The 22,682-nt window shown below is 40.9% G+C and overlaps 1 protein-coding gene across 8 annotated transcripts in view; it reads right to left on the bottom strand.

Moving 5' to 3' along the window:
• The window catches only part of Ttc17 (tetratricopeptide repeat domain 17), a 102,923-nt gene that overhangs the window by 44,666 nt on the left and 35,575 nt on the right, over window positions 1-22,682 (bottom strand). For all 8 annotated transcript variants that reach the window (XM_021627320.2, XM_021627325.2, XM_060372186.1 and 5 more), the window contains 6 exons: window positions 22,274-22,420; window positions 20,056-20,171; window positions 19,741-19,906; window positions 18,271-18,348; window positions 17,912-18,136; window positions 14,889-15,075 (listed from right to left, as the gene is read on the bottom strand). In XM_021627320.2, the coding sequence (XP_021482995.1) occupies window positions 14,889-15,075; window positions 17,912-18,136; window positions 18,271-18,348; window positions 19,741-19,906; window positions 20,056-20,171; window positions 22,274-22,420 (919 nt within the window). The remainder of the gene's footprint in view (window positions 1-14,888; window positions 15,076-17,911; window positions 18,137-18,270; window positions 18,349-19,740; window positions 19,907-20,055; window positions 20,172-22,273; window positions 22,421-22,682) is intronic.

The following is a 22,682-nucleotide window of genomic DNA, read 5'->3' as shown; positions in this document are numbered from 1 at the left end:
ACCCGGCAGACAGTGTGTATGTGCACACTGTGTGTCCACAGGGGGCCAAGGGGGAGGGGCCTACCGTATCTGCCTTTGCTTTCCCTATCTGGGGTGAACAGAGAACTAAGCGTAACAACACTGAAATGCAATGCAATATGGAAAACTCTCCACACCCAACCGGCTTTAGTGCACTACGAAGAACTTTCCACTTCCCAGCGACAATTCTAGATCTGGATATAAGTAAGCATGGCTATTAAAAGCAGAGAGGAAATACTGAGGGTAAGAATTTGACTAATCATTTTCACCTTGACTCAGGTTGTGTAAACTGTAATATTATCAAAGCAAGGGCTGATTCAGTTTTCTAAAGCCATCTGTCACGTCACATTGCTTCTCTTCTCTTTCCCTTTTCCTACTGCAAAAATATTTCATCATTTAAAATGTCTGCAATAAAAAAATATCTCAGAGGCACCTGTAAAGTATGATCTTCAAAAGACCTTAAAGCTAAAATTGGTCTTCCTGAATAGACTCAAATCTGGACACTCTTGGGAAGCAGCATCTCCGAAGCTGAAGAACGTCTTGCCCTCCAGACCACAGGCCCATGCCAGTGTCTCTCAGAGGGACACAGAAGAGGAGAGGGAAGAAAGAACAGTAAGTTATTTTGTATGAGGCATTTCTTACTGGTACAAAGCATTAGAACAGCCTAGTGAAAACCAAATGCTTTAAATATTAAGAACTACTGGGGATGAAAAGATGGTGGTTAAGGGCACACACTTATCTTGCAGAGGAACTGAGTTTATGTCGAGTAGCTCACAACCACCTGTAACTCCAGCTTCAGGGGGAATCTAAGGCCTCTGGCTTCCTTAGGTACCAGCCCTACTCACACACAGACACAACACACACATAATTAAAAAATGAATCTTAGATTAAGAACTATTAATTTTAAGTTTCTTAGGCCAATAGATAAGAAACAGAAAGGTTTGAATTAACTGTAAGTTTTCAAAGTAGCTGGGTTACTGGAAAGTTGTTACCTAACTTTAAAACTCTATTTCCAGTCATCTGGGGTGATGTGGGGAAGTGTTAGTGAAATACTTTAGAAAGACCTAAAGTCTTTGTTGCCTAGATCACAGTACACTGCTGGTCCAACTCAGAGAACTGATAAACCTTGAAAAACATTATTTAATTTTTGGGTAGGTTATATTCTTAGTAAAGATAAGAAAGTATTGGACCCAGTATCCAAAACAATGCCCAAAATATATGGGTATGCTGAAGCAGGAAGATCATGAATTTGAGGCCAGCATGAGTTACACAGTAAGACTCTGGTCAGACATACAGACAGACAGACAGACACAGAGAAAGTAGCAACAGCATCTTCTGTACACAGCATTTGCTTTGCACTAATGTAAAAATGAAGATACTCTGTGGCTTAGACCAACCTTGAAATGTATGCCATAATTCACAAAAAGAACCTCATGATTTAAGTGAAATGTTTTAGTTAACAAGGTCCCAGGTGAAAGACAAGCACTTTCTATGCACAACAATCTGGACTTGCTTACAAAGCATTTTCATCTAAGTCAGTTCTCATTTTTTTCTTAGAAGCAAGAGACTGGAAAGCAGTCCCAGTTAGGCATGAAACTCCAAGGAGGGCGCTGCTCCCAGCACTCCAGCAACTCAACACCTTCTTTCTATTTGGAGCATCTGCTGTACACTGGGATTACTACTGTTGACCTAGCTTTGAAGGGTGTTGTGGAAAAGAAAACTAGTTAATACTCGTTGTCAAAGTGTAAGTAATTTAAGGCACAACTGATTTTGTGGCCGTTTTTTCAGAGTAAGCGAAGTTCTCAAGTACTCTCGTCATTTCTAAAGTTAGGCAAACATCTTTTCTTCTCATTAGTTCTGTTCACCAAGTTCCCAGAAGACTTCTTTCCATTTCCTAACTAGATTATCACTTATATACTACGGTAAATCTGAGGCAGTGTGGTATTGCATACATACAACCCCAGCATCAGGAAGGTGAGGTGTGAGTATCAAGGATGAGGCCAGCCAAGGCCACAGAACAAGACTCTGGAACTAACTATAACTGCTATCATGCAGAAGATGTTTCTGTTCTCTTGGAGTCATCATGGTCAGGAACACAGCCTGGAACCAGATTTCCTGAGCACAAACACTGTCTCTAGAAGCGCCAGTATTAGAAAACTGTGGTCACTTCCAATATCTTTGTATCAGTACCCTCATCTGTAAACTGAGTTTAAAAGTAACATGGCTTCACTAGTTTGCTGTCAGTTAAATGTAAACGAGACCATTGCCAACATAGGAGAGGCTGCTGTTGCTATTAGTGTTGTCCCCTTGGAAAGTCACACAGAAATAAGAAGCTCTTTTGGGTCTTTAAAATAAGATCTTTTAGCTTTGGCCATTGCAGAATCTCTTTAATATAACCCACTGGCTACTAGAAGTTACTGAAGTATAGGCCTAACTTCAGTGTGTGTGTGTGTGTGTGTGTGTGTGTGTGTGTGTGTTTGTGTGCATTTGTGTATGTTCCAGTGTGTGTGCTGTGGGGAGGGTGAAGATGCTGGATGAAAAACTCCTACTAGTCTTTGAGGAGAAACAGCAACCAAGTTAGCCAAAACTGCTTAGCAGTTCTGAACACTGAGGCATGTTAGAAGTTATAGTAGCTCTGTAGTCTCTGAGGGACATGGTAAGAATGAGCGCATCACCTTGCAAAACAAACCCTAAGGGTGGACACTACATGAAGGTAGGTCAGTCTACACTTAGCTCAGTGTAGCCCAACAACACCTTCAAAGTTACTGATAAGCATCAGGGCTTCATACAAATCTTGCTCCTGCTAAGATCCTTTCCCCTTCCAAACAAGAGCACTGCTTTCAAGTATACAGTGAATTCTCACGACAATAAACTGATTGGTGAGGGCAGCTAGGATTGAAGGCAAAGTTGGTCATAGAAAAGTGAGCTTTTTCAATGATGGAAAATTTCAAGGTTTGCCTATAGCTGTGCTAAAATAGCTTAGGTTACATTGTTCAGTAGGCTCCTCTCTTCTGGCTATGAGGTAAGTCATCTTATAGAAAGTATTCTGCTGGGTTCAGTTAAATATAAGACGCTTGAGGGGAAAATGCAGATCCATTATTCTTTAACGGAGATGAACTACTCAATAGTTTTTGGGTCTTTCTCCCTTACCTTTCTGCTTAAAATTATGCAGTTATAAAACCAAATTTTGTTTTATAAATAGGTAACACAGAAATACCCCACAAATGCTTTGAAATAAGTTATATCATTGTCTCATATATGTTTCTTTTGTAAACAAACTTTTACAAGAAGTAACAAAATAACTCGCTCCCTGAACAAAAACACAGCTTTCAGTTCTTCACCATTCTCATATAAAAGGACTTAAAATGTTGTCAGGAAACTTGAACTATGGTGGCCTTCGGGTTTTAGTATTAGAGTTAATGGGCAGGCTGCCAGAAGAAGGGAGAATCTTTACTGGCAACAGATGCCTTGTGTCAGGAGAGGTGACAGGTGACAGCATGTGGATAATCTCCCTATTTAGAAATCAAGAAAATAAAAATTTACCTTAAAGCCTTAGCATACAAAATTGGACAAATCAACAATCTATTTTTGTTAACTTTGTTATCTGGAACAAAGAGATAAGCTACTGTCCTGTGCAGAGATTCTCAGGAAACAACGTTAATGAAGCCACTGCCAAGATAGGGACTCAGGACACCTTGAATTTAGAGGACACGAAGTGGTTGCTAAGGGCTCAGGAAGATGCCTTGCCTCCTCTGCCCTATGCTGTCCTCTATTTGGGGAAAACAAAGGAAAGTATTTTATCAGCAGGAATGCTTCCTTAGAGCTCTTATTCAGCAATATACTGCCCAATGAAATTCTTTGCAGGAACTTTAAAGTAGTGGTTATATACCGACTGAACTTAAAGTGCACCGCCAGAGAGAAAGAAGCTATCTTTGACACTTGAAATTGGCAATCACGAGACTACACTGGGATTCCCTCCTGGTGAGGTGAATGAGTCAGAACAGAGTAGGGGGAAAAAAAGGAACCAAAGCACATTAACCTGTGTCTGTGTGTCTATCTCTCTGTGTATGTGTGTGCACGTGTGTGTGCATGTGTATCTCTGTATGTGCATGTCTCTTCATGTGTGTATATGCGTGCACACGTGTCTCTCTGTGTATGTCTCTCTGTATATGTGTGTGTCTCTCTCTGTGTGTATGTGTGTGTCTCTCTGTGTGTACGTCCATCTTTTCACACATTCTGGAGTTGAGTTCTATCCCACAGGGAGTACAGGAAGCATGTCCCTTTGGGGTTGAATTACTATCATAGAGTAGAAGAAAAAGACCTGACTTTAAATTTGGCCTCTTGATCCTGACACATGGCCTCTTAAATGACCAAGCAAGGAAGCAAAACCAGTGTCACAGTTATTATTACTTTTGATTTAAATGTGGCATATTTTAACTTGGGGAGTTTTTCTTCAAGCTAGAATATTGCTCAGCTGAATTCCTCAGGATAACTGACTTATTCAGAGATACTAATACTGAACCTGAGTCAAAAGAGAAATTTGTTTACAATGTATATTAAAAGCAACAGATGCAGGTGGGGAGAATATCAGTTAGCTTATCGTGGACTATTCTTTTTCTGTTTTTCTCTAAGGCAGGAGCCGGAGACTTTAAAAGCTCTGTATCAACATGCGTATAAAAGGTGGTTTCTATCCAGCACTGTGGGTGGGCAGGGTTGTTGCTTGTTACCATTGTTTTACAAGGCATTCTGAATATTCAGAGCCTAATTATCATCAGCTACTACATCACTCAAGTAAGTACACTAAACACAGGAGAAATAGAGGGCATGATGGGCATGAAGAGGCTTAGTTCCTGCTCCCAAGAAGGTTGGAAAATCATGCCTCAGTAACTGGTTATAATATTACTTGTAATTAGCAGACCGGAAGCCAGACACAGTGGTCCACACTTTTAATCTCTCAGCACTTGGGAGAGAGAGACAGAGTTGTGAGTTCAAAGCCAGAAATGGTCTACAGAACAATGGATCTTGGCCTGGAACAGCCAGTCATGGCTACACGGTGAGACCCTGTCTCAGAAAATAACAACACCAAAACAAAACAAATGAAGTAGGGAACCATGTAGGTCACAGGACAGGAGCCGACTCTGAAGTGTGTATCAGGGGATACTGAGGGGACCTGGAGGCCAGCATGTGCTGTGGTATGCTAGCAGGCACCTCAGGTAGCCATTTGTCCCTTCTGCCTCTGATAAGGGAAATGGCTCCTTTTGGTAGAGGGACCCAGCTGTACACGCTCCTGAGGATGGCTGGCTTTTGCCTAAAAACCAGAATTTGGGGAAATGGAGTTTCCTTTGTACCTGACAGTAAGTTCGTAAATAGTGACCTTAAATTCAGGTCAGCCCTGATTGGCTCCATGCTCTTGCAATGAGTAAACCTCATGAAATTCCTACCTTGGGGAGGTCCACAGATAGCAGAGTGGCTCAGTTTACAACTCTGTTTTGTCTCTGGCTTCTTTTTATGGGTCACCAGCTGATGCTGAGAAAAGGAAAATAAAACTATCCTTTTCCTACACTTTGAATGGAAGCATAGCAATATGAACAGGGAAAAGGTCTCAACACCAGCAGTATCTGCTGGGAGCAGCAGGCTTGGCCTTTCTCCTGGTGTGAGGATATGATGCAAGGCCAAGACTATTAGTACCTCAAACACTAACTGGGCTTTACTTTCTTGGGTTCAGTAAATAGTCTTGAATTTCTTGATTTTAGTAAATTGTAAGGACAGCCATCTTCAAGAAAGTATCCAAGACTTAGTAATTCTATAACTGCTCAGGCCATGGGCCTAGGGATTCCTCACAGGATGCAGATGTAAGCACCAGGAATTCTCACTGCTATGCACAGTGAGTATATTTAAACCAAAGGTTAATAGAATTCATTTTTAATCACATTTATTTAGTGTGTGTGTGTATGTGTATGTGTGTACAAGAAGCATTCGTGGAGATCAGAGGACATTTTGAGATTCTATTAATTTTTCCATAATATAGGTCCTGATAATCAAACTCAGGTCATCAGGTTTGAGAGCATATGTTTTTACCACTAGGTCTCCTCTCTGTCCACACTGAAGTTTAAACATCCATTCAAGCTCTTCTATAATAAAATAGAGCACAGCCCTGTAGATTCAGTAACAAAGTTCTCCACCTCCTTCACTGCAGATCCTACCTGCAGTGGGACGTGAGGTAGGCTTTGGATTTGGATGTGAGGATAGATAGGCTGTGGATTTGGGCATGCCTACCTACTTGGGTACCAACAGGCACGTGCACCCTTACTGGGTTTGCAGTATCTTACTTTCACTCTGTTAGCTGCTGCTCTATTCAGGGAGCAACAGGGCTGAGTATCAGCACTGACAGAGAAGAAGGGACATATATCCAAATCTACACAGAGAGGATCACCCCACAGGACACATTCCTTTGTTACCTGTATTTGAAAATCTCATCCATTTCGTTTCCTAACAGACTCAATGTTTTATTTCCCTCAGACCACCGAACTTTGTACATATTATACAAAGATCAAACCTGGGTTTAAATACATGGCATTCAGTTTTTAAGAACGTCTCCAAATGGGGACTTCATTTAAGTTGTCTCTTGACGTACGAAAAGCATCACCAAAGGCACAGAGCACTTAAAAAATTGCTAAAGAGCCCTCTACCAGCAAGGGACAGGTACTGCATGTGTATGTGTGGTGTGTGTGTGTTCTGTCAGCAATCTTTCTGAAAGGGGAAGATGCATGCTCTGTTAGAGCAAAGCTTTATGTCCTGGCTAGATTCTTTTTGCCAGAGTTGTCACAAGCTAGAGTTATCTGGGAAGAGGGAACCCCTATTGAGAAAACTCCTCCATCAGGAGGCAAGTCTGTAGGACATTTTCGTGATTAGCTGTTGAAATGGGAAAGCAAGCTTAGAAAACCAGCCAGTAAGCAAAACACCTCAGTGAAGAAAAGCACATTCCTCCACAGCTGCTTTTAGTTATGCTCTTTATCACACCAACAGAAAGCAAACTAAGAAACGTTAGCATCACATAAGCTTAGTTGTCTCCAAAGACATCTAGGGTGAATGAAAACTGAAGATTTAAAAATGAGTCAAAACCTAGTGAATTTGCCTAAGTTTAACACATGAGTGCACAGAAGCAGAAGAGTCTCAGGTGCAGGTGCTGCGGGGCACATGCTCAGTTTCAGGAGCGAGGGCATGCAGACCCGCTCACCCTGCTGCTCATCTCGCTTCTTGCTGAAACTTTCTACGCTCACTTGGTCCTTTGTGGTCTGTGTCCAGGAAATCACCAATGTTCCTGATATAGAGTGGACTGCAAATACAAAGATCTTGTCTAAACACAACTTTCTGTGTAACAACGCCTTTCGTAATACATATGGTGCAGGAGGAGGAGCTGTGATAGAAACCTCATTTAGCTGTCATGGGCTACATCTCTTCAGGGGTTCTAGGTTATGTCCATGCATGCATGGAGATACTCCTTGGTTGGAGTATCAGTCTCAGAAAAGACCCCTGTGCCCAGATTTTTTGGTTCTGTTGCTGTCCTTGTGGAGCTCCTGTACCCTCCAGATCTTTCATCTCCCTCTTCTTTCATAAGATCCTCTGCACTCGGATAGGCTAGGGTCAGATGGAAGGGGAGGAGGACCACCCCTAACAGTGGACTGTGGAAGGAAATGGGAGGAGAAAATTGAGAAGGGATGAGGGAGGGTGCTACAGCTGGGATACAAAATCAATACATTGTAATTAATAAAAAATAAGATAATTAAAAAAGAAACCTCATTTAGCATTCCTTAAGCTACATCCCTGTAGAGATACAGGACAGCATGCCTAATGGTGACAGCTGTTTGGTGGGAACAGGCCACTCAGCAGCAGGCCACACTGCTACTGATTTTGCCTTTTCAAACTCTGTTCCTCAGAACTGCAGTTCCCACTCCTTGGCTACCATCATACATTTATTTTCTCACTCTGAGTGCCCCTGGTTTTTAAATGTTACCAGTTTAGAGGCTCTGCTCTTGGCATTTTCTTTAACACCTTGGATACTTTTCTTTGAGAGAACCTAAGGCACTAAATGACCACAGCCTGCAGTGAAGATGTTACTCCAGAACAATACCAATGTTCGGGACATTTCTCCTCTGGGCTTCCTTTTGTGACGAGTTACATGGGCATCTATCTACTTAGCAAAGTTAGAAACCTCTTTGGTCAATTCACATTCAAAACAAGTTTGTAGCCCCTCTTTCCTCACCCATCTGTCCCCAGCTCCTTTTCACGCTGCTTTGGCAATTCAGCTCTTACTTTCCTGAGAAGCAACCCAGAGTTCTACATCTTTACGTCCACTTGGGTGTGTACTTGTAATACTGCCCCTGCTCCCCTGTAGAGACAACTCCTACCCCTGTGTCTTGGGTCCCGTAGCCTTTCTGCCCTCCTTTCCCATCCTCTTCTCCTTCTAGAGAACTTTCCACATCTTTCATTGCTTCCCTTTTACTTGATTGCTCTTAGGCAAATATAGTGCAATACATTCTATTTTTATAAGCATAAAAAACAAAACAAACATCCTCAATCTCACAGTGCTCTCCATCTATACCTTATTTTTCTGCACTCTAATAAAGCTTGCCATTTTCATTTTCTCACCTCCTTCAAGCCCCACTTTATACAAGGTTTTAAAAGATCACTAACAACCTCCAATCCAGGATTTATTCTGTCTTCACCTAGCTCAGTGTCTCAGGATGTACCTAGTGGGTGTACCAATGCTACTCTTGTTTACTCTTTTAAACACACCTGACTTGTGAATAAATACTTGCTTTCACTTTTTTCTACTTCTTTACAGTTCTCCTGTCTCTTTCCAGCTTCTGAATGTAGACTAAATGCCCTATTAATTAATTGTTGATCCATTCTCCATTCTATATTAGTTACTCAGGCACTTCCATTCAAGCTCATGATGCAACAAACAAACAACCAACCAACCAACCATCCATCTGCCTATGGCTCACAATCATAGTTTCTAGCCTGTCCTTCACTGACCACACAACTGAAACACCTCTGCTTGACAATCCCAGAGGCCACAGAAGTGTAGTCTGTCTAAGGCCACAGCCTTCCTCCCCTCGCCGGCTCATTCCTAATTCTCACCCCTCTATTAGGTTGCTGTTCAGGAGCTGACTTTCTTGCCTTCTATGGCATTTTCCACAATCCCTTTTTAGGGATGTTTTCTTTTATCCTAAACATGATAATTTTTCACCTTCTTTTCTTCCATGTGTCTGACTCAAGCCAGTATTACCTCTCATGGATGTGTGTGTGTGTTTTTGTGCTTGCTGTGCATGCACAGGTGGAAAAGAAAAGTCAACAATGAGAGACTTCCTCTATCCCTTCCATCTTATTTTTTGAGAAAGAGTCTCTCACTGAACCAGCAGCCCACTGATTACTAGATTGGCTAGTTGGTGAACCTCTGGGGTCCAGCTATCTCTGCTCTAATTAGCTCTCCCAACCCCACCAGTGCCAGGCTTCCAGATATGTGCCAGAACAGCTAGCTTTTATATGGGTACCAGGGTTCTGAACCCAAGGTCTCATGCAGATGCAGTAGGCAGTTACTTTCTGAGCCAACTCCCAGCCCATCTCATAGAAACTTTGGAAGTATCATCCTAACTGGTCTTCTTGCCTCTGCTCTCACCCCACCACAGTCTATTCTTAGCAGAAGAATCCTGTTAAAATGTAAATTCAATCACTTTATTCCTGTTCAAAACCTTCCAACTATCTTTCTTTTGGAATAAAAGCCCCAATAATTAAAACAACCTGCCATCACATAAACATGAAGCTCTTATCCTCCCTCCATTTTTAGATCCAACCACATCTATTTACATACTGTCTACTCCTTCCCAAGCCTTTGCATTGACTAGCCTCTCTGAAATCCTCTGATGCTGCACAGGGCCTGCATTCTTACTATACCCAGTACCCCTAGGCCAAGGGTGGCACCACCCACAATGGGCTGGCCCTCCCACATCAATCACTAATTAAGGACATCCCCAGACTTGCCTACAGCTGGATCTTATGAGGACATTTTCTCAATTGAGAGTTCCTCTTCCCAAATGATCCTAGCTTGTGTCAAGCTGACATAAAACTTGTTGGTACACACATATTCATTGTCTTTCACAGCATGGAATATAAACCATTGCCCATCAGAATCTGTTACGCAGTGTCCTAAAAATAAAAATATTTTAAAAGATCTAATTTCATCTCTCTCTCTCTCCTCCTGTCCTTCCCTCTCTCATTCTCTCTGTGATAGTGTGTGCCGAATGCATGTTTGTGAAGGTCAGAACAACTTTGGGAGTTGGAGCTCTCCTTCTACCATATGGGCCTTGGGGAATCCAATTCAGATCATCAGGCTTGACAGCAAGTAGCTTGACCCACTGAGCCATCTTGCTGGTCCCATAGATAAAAACTTTAACCCAAAAATCTACGTGCTGGGAACATCTAAGGAAAAACTGTTCGTTGACTTAATACAAATATAGTCATCAGTTTCTGTGCAAAACCCAAGATATACACGTGCAACAAACTAATGAGCAAGACCCAGAAACATCAAGGGAGCATCCTAAATTAGATAAACATCCTGGGCATGCTTGTAGGGTGGTGATGCTGTTTTCCATATTCTAGTGAAGTATATACCTTTGTGTGTGTGTGCATACTTGTTTTTATTTTATTTTTTTAATTTTTTAATTAATTACAGCTTATTCACTTTGTATTCCCCCTGTAATTCCCTCCCTCCTTCCTTCCCAATTCCACCTTCCGTCCCCCTTCTCTACCCATGCCCCTCCTCAAGTCCACTGATAGGGGATGTCTTTCTCTCCTTCCTTCTGATCCTAGTCACTGAAAGTACAGCAATTATACTACTTTTACTAAACGTCCCAAGAATCTACAAACATGAACTCCCCCACCATAGCAATGAGGGTGGATTATAGTGTGTTGAGAGTAAGGGAGTCAATGAATGAGGCAGACAGGCAGTAGCTTGGGTTAGTTTTAGTTTTACTGACTGATCTTTGACTTGGGGAAACCATAACCTTTATTTCTAGGCTCAAACTCTTAAACTTTTTCTTATTCTTTCCTTATATATAGATATATGTCAAAAGAATTATCTGGTAAACATAACTATAGTCCTTAAAATTTTTTAAATATTTTGTAGAAACAAATGGAGATGGCCTAACTATATACTGATGTTCTCCCCAAGCTGGATCTATAAAAATATCTCAAACACACACACAAACATACATACAGAGAGAGAGAGAGAGGAGGGGGGAGAGGGAGAAGAAGGGAGAGGGAGGGAGGGGGAGAGAGAGAGATTCTTGTGAAGAAAGTGGTAAGGTACAAACTCTCAGCTACAGGTGTTATATGCTGCAGAGTCTGAAGGAGGCAGCAACACGCAACAATTCTTTCTTTAAAAATCTAAACTACAGAACACTGTGTGCAGCAAGCCATAAATCTACAGAGATTCCAGCTGCAGAAAACAGATTAAAACCTCAGAGAATATAAGAGATATTTCTGTAAATGCATGTGATAAATACAGAAACACTATAAGAAGATTATAAGGTAACTCTCATGTATATTGCAAGCTACTGAAGTTCATATACAGATTTTGGAAATTCATGCAAAGGCCATAAAACATATAATGTAGGAACTTGCCTAAACTTCCAAGATCTGCTAACATGTATGACTTATTCTGGACAGTAGTTATCATAATTTCTAACACCTGGTGTAAGATTTTCAGGTAAACATGTCTTGTTGCATTGACGGTAAGCCTGTATTGCTGAAGACAACATAAACTTAGGTCATATGACGTGACTGACCTGGAGGCATCGTCCCTACTGGCTAGCTTAAATAGTGCTGGAAGGTGCTATGTGCTATGTATGCTTCCAGAGGAGGAACGAGGCCAACAGTCTTAACTAACCCGTGAATCTTCTGAGCTGCAGTGATAACTGGCCTCGTAAGCCATGGCCATTGGTGGAGCAGTGCCATGAATGTTGTGGGGGTAACCAACCACCTTCTGATTAGACTGAAGGCCTGATCCACAAGATGAAACCCATACCTGCCACCATCATTGGGCCAAACTCCGTATTAGAGGGCATAGTCCACAGAAATGAGTCTATTACTATTATCCTGCTAAATGGAAATATTATTGATCTACCTCCTAATGACTTATCATTGTATCCATAGATCAAAGCATCTCTCAACCCTCATTAGAGAAGCTTCTGTTTACAGTAGGTAATGATCAACACAGAGACCTTCAACTGGCCAAGGAACAAAGAATAAGAGACTTGTTCAGCCCTAAGTAGAACACATATACTATATTCCCCCCTTCAAAGACTCGGGGATCACTGTGGAAGGGGGAGTGGAAAGAATAAAAGCCACAGACAGCAGCTGACTACAAGGAAACAGCGTCTTCTGCACACAGCAGGGCAGTTATGTATCTGAACTCCCAGTAGTTGTGACAGCATTCATAAGACCTGTGCCAACCTAAACCAGACCAAATCCCAGCACGAAGAGGAGAACTGGACATGAAATTCTACCTCCTCGCTAAAGAGCTGTGTGGAGAGAAAGGGTCAGTGCTCTCTAAGAGTGTAGCCTCTGAAATGCTGACCATGCTTGAGTGGAAGATCACACAACCAAGGATTCTGATATGGGATGGGGCACAACCTTGTTGAGAAGTGAAGAGAGCGGCTCTGAAAAGACTTGGGCGTGAACAAAATCACGGCATGTTTTACAAAATTCTCAAAGAAAAAAAACTGTAAAAGTTCAACCTCTTAAATCTTCCTTCATAAAATACTCGAAATGGGTCTCTTAAAATAACACACAAGTAAAAACTCAGTAAGAGTTAATATTCAATCAGATAAGTGGCTTCACACGTAGGAGCGCTGAGGCAGCACCACTGGCTGGACACATTCACCTTCACATCATCACCATCTGAGAAAACTGACAGCAGAGCCAGTTTTAGTAATGGGAGCCAATGAGAGCAAAGGCCTCATAACTCATGCAGCTAGTTATTTAAGTGTAAATGGGACTGAATCTTGTCCAATTTTTCATGAGCTGTCTCTGAGAGAACAATAGTAGTTCACCTTATAAGAAAAACTTTTTCCCCTAGTTTTATTGGACCTGAGGATGTCATTGAGACAATCTAGACTAGCAGATGCTCCACATCTGATAAAGACCTACCTGACATTATTTGCTCCTTGACAAGTTAGGCTCTTGGGGACAAGTTTATCACAGCTAAATTCTTTCTGCTGACGTGGATGACATAGGAATAAAGTGCACAAAACAAACAACAACAAAAACTGAACACAAGTATGCAACATTAATACAAAGGAAAGTAACATTTAGAAGAAGGTCACTAATGTGTATAAACACCCAGGAACTAAATTTTTGAGAGAAGTGAGAGAGAACATAAGGACATGAGTTTCTCTAATAAAAGGCTCTTTATAAAAAGAATGAGGTTGTTCCTGGTAAACACCAATATCTAAAGACCACATTTTCTTGGATGAAGGAAGAATAAGAAAAACCACTCATGCTTGGAAAGCTCTGAATACCCTGTATTTACTATAAACTTTAAAATTTCATTTTGGTTTAATATGACACATGCACATTTGTGTGAGTGCATGCACATAGCACGTTACACATGTGCAAGTTGGAGGATAGTTCGTGTGAGTTGGTTCTCTTCTTCCCCCACGTGGGTTATGGGGACTGAACGCAGGTCTTCAGGCTTGGCAGCACATACCTTTCCCCGCTGAGGCATCTCACTGGCCCTGCAGTGAACTTCTCAAGGCTTACTCTTCTCCAGTTACCTACTCTATGATAAATCATTTACTTAGTCTGTCAGCAAATGTGTGACAATTTTTCCTGTCTTTTACTGCATAGGTAATGATTTGCCATTTTACTGGGATCCGAGAGTATGGCAGTGTATGGGTCAGGCAAGAATCTGTGGAACGCTAGTGCTGGCCACTTGACTGTCCCGGCCTTCGGTATTCACGACAACTCTAATTTATATTATGCCCAGTGCTGATATGCATCTGACCTGTCACACTGCTGAGAGACTTTGGTATGTAACAACGAAAGTACACGAATTCCCAAGTCTATCAACATCCTTTGGCAGTCTGGTAAAGTGATCCAAGGAAACCAGCTTCTGGTTTAAATCTATTATAAATCATCTAAGTCAAGTCACATAAACTGGGTGTCACATTTGCTCAGTTTTTAATATCGATATTGAAGGAACTAGAATGTCCTTTGCCTAAACATTCCACTATAATCTGGACATCAGTAGGGTGAAAACTTGCTCCACTTAGCAGTAGCTAGGTGCTGAAGATCCATATACATGGAAACTGCATGAAATAGACAATCTGTTCCTTATAGTGAAGCTTACTAGAGGTCATGTGACTTTTAGAAAGGCTTCACACCTGCTGTACAGAGCCAGATACACTTAAATAGAAAGGACACCAGGGATGACCCGTCAGGTAACTATTATAGCGATGCAGGAAAGTTCAACTAGTATTCTGAACGGAAAAGACTGTTTTCAGGGGTTGAGTGTGCAGAACTGTGTTCACGACACATACTGACACCAGGAATAGCAGTCATGGTTACATAGAAATTTTAGGACAGAGAAAACTTTAGTCAGGATTTCTTAACTAAGGTTCTGGAAATGAGTTAAAAATCAACTCCTAAGCCATTTCAGGAATTAATGAATGAACTTCTTTGCTATACAGGTAAATTAGCTTCCTAAAACCCTGGAAGAAGTTCCTAAAATCACTTCTGTGTTCTTTCAATGATGACAGCAACACTGGTTGAGCTTCTCATTTTTCTGGTATTAAACAGGTGCTTACCACTACAAACAGAAGAGGTGATGTTGTACAGAAAAGGGTAAAACTGCATGCAGCGGATCAGCTTCAGGCTGCTTTCACACTCTGGGCATTTTGTAGTTAACTTCAAGGCCTGTCTGAAGGCTTCAAGTGCCCCACTGACATTCTTCAGAGCAAGGTAAGCATTTCCCAGGCTCAAAAAGGTCAGGGGCTGAAACGAAGAGAAAAAAGAAATCAGCAGAATGCAAATGAACTTTTTTTTGAGAAGCATAAAACCTTTACATTATATTTCTTTGGGCTTTTCTTAGGTTGTTCTATAAAGGTTACTGTTAACTTGTTCATTTTATTCAAACCAGCCAATTCTAAACTGTACAATATATATATAAGCACCTTTTCATAAAGATTAAAAAACACTAAAAGTAGTAACTAGTCTTAAGTATGTAACTCAATGAATTATTACATATGAATATATTCTTGAAATGCTACTCATTCCAATATATAAAACAATTAGAATGTTTCCAGTATCACTGAAGTTCCCAACCCTAACGCATTAGTTTCCTATCAGTAAAGCCATCACTGTGGATATATTGTGACTTGTACCCACACACATTAACTTTGCCCTCTGTGATGTTCATATAAATGGAATAAAACCAGGAATTCTCTAACATGTACATATAAAATGCATTTTTACAGCTAATTTTACTTAATCTAGTATTAGTTCATGTTTTTTTTTTATTAATTACACTTTATTCACTTTGTATCCCCCCACAAACACCTCCCTCCTCCCCTCCCGATCCCACCTTCCCTCCTCCTTCTTCAAGCATGCCCCTCCCCAAGTCCACTGATAGGGAAGGTTCCCCTCTCCTTCCTTCTGATCTTAGTCTATCAGATCTCATCAGGAGTGGCTGCATTGTCATCTTCTGTGGCCTGGTAAGGCTGTTCCCCCCTCAGGGGGAGGTGATCAAAGAGCAGGCCAATCAGTCCCTCTTCCCTTTACTATGGAACCCACTTGGACACTGAACTGCCACGGGCTTAGTTCATGTTTCTACACTGGGCCTGTGGTACTTGACTGTGATCTTAGTACTCAAGAGGCAGAGGACCATCATGGGCTTTGAGGCCAGTAAAAGCAAACCTTTTTATTAAACGGCTAAGAAATGTTAAAACAAGGAAGTTGCATTTTTAAAATAAGCAAAGCAGTTTTATGACTGTTAGGTCAGAGGCTAAGAGTGTGAGCTCTATGGTCGTATCTCCGAGTTCAAATTTAAGCTGGTTAAGTTCTGATGTCTTTCAGTTTTTGTGTGTATTTAACTCATCTATTATGGGAAAAAGTCTGTCTCCTAAGGTTATTCTTCTGATAAAATCAACCATTAAGTTGGATGGTGTCTAGATCTAGTTGAAGGAAAACAAATGAAGTGTATAATTAAGGTGAAAATACAAGTGCAATGAAGATTTGAAGCTCTTGCTTATGAATTGGCCAAAACTTTTTGCTGGATATCTGGCTGGGTAAGGTACCAGAGATATCAAAATAATTACTATTTCATTGACTTATTCATTTCAGTGCTAAAATAATTATCTGGGATGCAGAAAAAGGCTCTGGTAGAAACCATTATTGACAATAGTTACTAAGACTGTCAGCTACCGAAAGAGTAAGTCATGGCATAACATTCTATGGACTATATAACCATTTAAATTAATGTCTTTAAAACTATATAGTAACAGGTTTGTTTTTTGTTTTTTTTTAAATATAGTAAGCTTTAATGATCACTATGAAACACTTGCACAGAATTCCTGGCTTCAGGTCAGTATTTCCAGATGCTGACAGCTGGGAGGGAGTGTTGGTTAGGTGTATTTTTGCTCCACTTACCCAGATTTCTCTTTTTATCTTGTGAAGTATCATAGGACTTCACAACTATACATCTAAATGGATACAGTAAATACAGAAAGGCAACTATCTCTGAGAGCTCAGCTTTTCCTTCTTTAGAAAACTGTCACTCAGCTCCCCGAGCTGGTGGTAGCAGCAAGTGACCATGGGAAGAAGCACAGACTACAGCAGCACTGGGCTTCCCACGCATGCCTGCTTTACCACATCTCCACAAGGAGATCTGTTCTCACTGCACTGTGTCTGCTGCATAGCAGCACTGAATAGTATCTGATGGATGTAACAGCAATCTGACCTGCTGGAAAGTACAGAGCTTACAAAATTATGCTTAAAATTCAGTTGCAAATTTGTGAACTCTTAATGGACAACATTTTATTATATTTAAAAATTTACTTTTAGAATATCTTAAACCTAAGCTGTTTACACCCATCTCTTCTAAAGGAGTCTCTGGAGATAAAATACATAATCATTCAGGTGTTAGGTAAGGACAACCTAATTGGTTATCTATTAGAACTGTATTTTATCAAACTTTATGTGGTGTCCTAAAAATAAGAACTAAGAATAACAAAGCAGTCATGCTGGGCATGATAGCACATATCTGTCACCTTGGCACTGAATTGAGGGTGTTGTTTATATTGCCACTGGGTTACATTCCCAGACCCCTGCTTATTATTCCTTACCAAAAGACCTGTTTAACTGTGCATCAGATGATGTAACTATATCTACAAATTAAATATTGCATCTATAAAATGGTGTAACACTGAGCAAGGCACATTCAGTACTGAGTGGGACAAGATCAGAGTCAGGTGTTGCAGGCTGACACAGAAAATGACAATATACTTTCATAGCTACACAAGTTTTGTTTATATGCAAGTCTTTAAAAAAAGATAAACGAGAATTATGAATTTCACTCATTCAAATTTGAAAAGGGCTAGCAGAGTGGTACATGCATGTAATCAGGAGCCCAAGGCAGGAGAATAATGAACTGAGGTAAGCTCTGGGTACACGGCCTGATCCTTTCTCAAAATAAACAAATAAGCAAAACGAAATATATTTATTTCTTTTCTTAAAATATACAAACTCAACTCTGAAAAGCACACTTGACATTTTAGTATCCCTCCTTTACAAAACCAAAGTAAACTCTGCAACCAAGTAAAGAATACCTCACCTCGGAGCTGTTGACAGCCAGTGCTTGCAGGAGAAGCTTAGTAGCATCAAGGTGAAGGCCGTAATGAATCAAAAGATTGGCCAGATTGACAAGAGGAATGTCCTGGTATTGAAGCGGGGCTAAATTCAAAGCCCTCTGAAGGCAGGCAATAGCAAAGGTGCTGTTTCCTACCGCTCTCCAGTACAGTCCTGCTTCATTCAGAATGAGCCAGACAGGAGCATTGGGCTGAGAATATCAGAGGAGGTCTGTTAGGTAAAAGTAGAGTGCTGGCTCTAAACAGAAGCTTTAATAGACACATTAAAACTGTAATTATACTTTGTAAGTATTTAAGTTTTAGTGGCCTCAAACAAATGACTCACCTTGTTAATAGCATGAAATAGGAAAGATCCAATTTCTTCTTCTGGGATAGTATAGTTTTTAATACGGGAAAGTAAAATCTGAAAACATTAAAAGAAAGACTGACTCAATTAAAAATAACAGGGAAGACACCTAGAAGAATTTCTAAGATGGCAGTCCTTCCACAGTGCCTCAGAATTCTTCCTTTTTTTTTTTTTTTGGGGGGGGTGTTTTATGTGTATTCCTGTGTATACATGTGTGTGTGAGACATGTGGAGGCCAGAGGTTGACGCTGGATGTCTTCCTCTTCCCTGTCACTCTCTACTTCATTTTTGAGATGCAGTCTCTCACTCAACTTGGAACTTACTGACTGCCTAGACTAGCTGGCCTCCACCCATCCTTAGTAAATGAGAGATAATGAACACTCGCTATCATGTTCAGCTTTTACGTAGGTGCAGGGACCTGAATTCAGGTCCCCATGCTTGTGTGGCAAACATCTAACCAAATCCCCAAGAACAACACTCATGTAGAATCATATACACAACATGAGTGTAATAACATACTAACAAGTATACTCTGGCTCATACACATGCTCTAGTTTCCTTCAATTATAAAAATTAAAAGATGCACACACATTCTCTTTCCCTTTCCTCTCTCTTTCTGCTCTATCTCTCTGTCTTTCTGTCTGTCTCGCTGTTTTCTTTCCAGTAATATACTCTCTCCCACTAAATGTTACCTATGTGTGTAGAATCTAATGAAAAGTTATCCAGAATCAACAACATACAATACTAAATATACTAAAACTCTGCACTCTTACCAAGCTGAAAAGCATCGGATCTCAATTCAGCTACTTTAGTGTTTGTGCAATTGCGGGCAACTGTAAAGAATCATCATCTTAATCATCTTTGTGTTCTAAGAACCCACAAAAGTACCTGGAAAATGACCATTTTCCTGCTTTTGTGATTGTGAACTAAATCTAGGTAGTCACTATACTTCAGTTTAAATTAATAACAACAAAAGACAAATTATTAACAGAACTTACTTATTATTTTGCTGGATGGCTACCAAATCTATAGATTCCTAAGGACCTTACAGAGGGCCAAAGCACGGCTGACAAGGCCAAGCAGGAGAACTTTCAAACTCTTAGCCACAGAAGAAGCTTCTGTGGAAGGTCAGAGGCGCAGAGCTAAACTGAACTAGTCAGGGTGGCCTCCATCAGAAGTCTATGCGTCTCCTCTTCAGACCTCTCTGGGTTAGAGGCACTTACAGTGCTCAGCTGGACTCCGTACACTGCAGCCCCAAGGAGCACTTCTTGATTCTCTGCTGATAAGAAGCATGGCCGACACCTCAGTCATCTCACCCATTCTTAATGCTACTTTAGTTTCTCAGACTGAAAGCTAACTAACCCCTTCCTTCATGTTTCTGTTCTATCTAAGAGGCTTCCGAAGTCACCCAGAATGGACAGGAATAAACAGTAGCCTAAGGGAGCCTTACTTTGCGTGCATGGTCATCGGGTATTTTGGCTTTCAGATCCATGCGGACCTCTAATTCTTTGACTAAGTAGGACAGAGTGTGGCTTTTTCTGAAGTCAGTTATGGAACAGTCAGGGGTTTGGGCCTCTTCTTCTGAAGAATAATCATCAGTGGTCAGTTCGTGGATCCTGGCACAAGAAAAAGGAACATATTTTCAAAGTTTGGATGAGTTCAAGACAAAGACTTAACCTTTTACGTCCAAGGCTGGTGCTCTCAAAGAACCGCCAGAAGACAACCATGCAGAATCAGGTGCTTTGCCAAATCCATCAGCACTTGCCTGAGTCCTTTGTTCTCTGGAGGCAGAAAGTATGTTGGCAATTCCCCACCAAGGGGAACTCTGGGATAGCTGTCTGTACAATCTGCTCTTTTAGGCCAAAGAATATGTTGTTTGTCCTATGAAAGAAACAAATCTTCTCTTAGATTACTTTAGATTCAACATTTCAACACAAATGAATTTTAACAAATGAATTGTTAAAAGAATTTAGGCACGCTAGGGACTGGAGTGATGACTGGAGGTTAAGAGCACTGACTGCTCTTTTAGAGGGCCCAGGTTCCATTCCCAGCACCCACATGGCAGCTCAAAGCTATTTCTAACTCCTGGTCCAAAGGATCTGATGCCTTCTTCTGGACAACATAGACACTTCATACATGTAATATACACACGTACATTTAGCCAAACATTCATATATATATATAAATAATATAAATAAATTTAAAAATATTAAAAAAAATTTTGGTAGCTGGGTGTGGTGGCACACACCTGTAATCCCAGCACTCAGGGAGGCAGAAGCAGGTGAATCTCTATGAGTTTGAGGCCAGCCTGGTCTACAAAGTGAATCTAGGACAGCCAGGGCTACACAGAGAAACCCTGTCTCTAAAAAACTAATTAAAAACAAACAAACACCCTCAAAATTTAGGTATTCATGGTGGTTTGAATAAGAATGACCCCATAGATTCATATATCTGAAATCTTAGTCACTGTTTCAAAGGATTAGAAGGATTAGGTTTATGGCCTTGCTGGAGGAAGTATGTCACCTAGGGGTGGGCTTTGAGGTTTTAACAGTCCATGCGAAGCCCAGTGTCTTTCTCTCTGCCTGAGGATGAGGATGTAATGCTCAACTACTTCTCCAGCACCATGCCTGCCTGCATGCTGCCATGTTCCCTCCCATAGACTAACTATGGGATAATGGACTAACCATCTGAAAATGTAAGCAAACCCCCAATCAAATGCTTTCTTTTATAAGAGCTGCCTTGGTCATGGTGTCTCTTCACAGCAATTGAACAGTAAGACAGCACAGAAGAATGACTGAACAGAAAAGTAGTATTTTCAGGGAAGTGTGGGTACTCTGCCTGATCTTATACTATTCCTTCTGCCAATTCTTAGTCTAACTTACTCCTTTTGATTCACCACAGACTGGCTAGGTGCAGGGCAGGCCTGTTAGCTGAGCAATGAAACACAAGGACAAACCGGAGGCAATACTGGAAAGAAAGCAAGTCTCAGTCTCACATCAACAAACTGCCTGCTGTTTCCGTTGCCGATGGTTTCAGACGAAACTGATAATGAGCTTGGCACCGTAAGAGAGGAAGAAACAAGTCAACTAAAGTCAGTGGCCACTCGGGGTCGTCCGAGTCTGAAGTTTAGCCTATCTACCTTTGGACTTTGTAAAGGAGGGGGTACATCCTTCGCTTGGAGGCACAATTTGTGACCTGTACCTGAAAGCACACATATATATCCTAATAGTGACAAAACAACAAATCCCAACCAAACACCTTTGTCTAGATGCCAAAAATTTATAATCCTTTTAGCACTCCAGTACTCAGACAAGCATCTTGTCTCAGCTGTCCAGCAATTCCTTTAGCAATCTGTAAAATGTTCATTTTCCTTCACATAAATAACTGTACTAAAGGCCTACTAATACCTTGACGATACTAAACTTTGAGGAACTTGTATTATATAATATATATATATAATTAGCTCTAATGGCCGATTATTAGAATAAATATCCAATTAAGTTCTGAAATTTTGATGGTAAATAAAAACTACACTTTTTTGTCCTTATGCCCTTGCTACCATACAACCTAGCTAACATACAACTTCTTCATGGTAGCCTAGAAATGCATTTACCAATGTGGTCACTGTATGTATGTCCATTAGTTAAAGCTTCAACAGGGCAAGAAGCTTACCTATGACATCTTAGTATCAGCTTAGCCTTCAGTACTAACTGAATAGTGACAAAAAAAAGGCTAGTAATTATCCAGCATGTGAAACAGGAATCAGGGCTTTCATCTGCCCGGTGATGGTGAGGAACGCAGGCAAGAGCTTACTGACACATAATCCCCCAATGGAATGCTTGCATCTAATAGTAATTTTACTCAGTGTGTGCTGCATTAGGCTGAATACTGTCAGGCCACATTAATCACTGCAGTGCAGGGCCACTGCATTTTAGACCATGCCTGATGGAGAAAAACGCCTTCGTTCCTCTCTACACACTTACCCTATATGCATCAGAGTCATGGCCCCAGACCCAGAGAACAGAATGGGCTACAGGAGAAGACTTAGTAGAATCATTGACGTCATTCTGATTTGTAGGAACATCGAAGTTCACGGACATCATACTGGAGGTTGATGAATCATCACCAAACTAGAAAATGAGAAGTTTAATCCAATTGTGAGTAGAGGTGGAGTTATGAGGGAGATTTTACTTAAACTAAAATCTTGGTGAACATTCATCAATAGTCTAACAGAAATTCAGAAAGCAGGTCAACAATAAGCAATAGAATATTTACTTCTTACAACTATGTCCCAACAGTTATTTTCTGTGGCTACCCAGTGACGCTAACAACGCTCACTCAGCTTTACCACAGAGGGTGAGCAGAAGCACAGCTTAGTTCCCTGTCCCTTCA

The sequence above is a fragment of the Meriones unguiculatus genome, chromosome 18 (genome assembly GCF_030254825.1).
Source record: "Meriones unguiculatus strain TT.TT164.6M chromosome 18, Bangor_MerUng_6.1, whole genome shotgun sequence".
NCBI classification, from domain to species: Eukaryota; Metazoa; Chordata; class Mammalia; order Rodentia; family Muridae; genus Meriones; species Meriones unguiculatus.
This window is presented reverse-complemented; position numbering and strand designations above follow the sequence as displayed.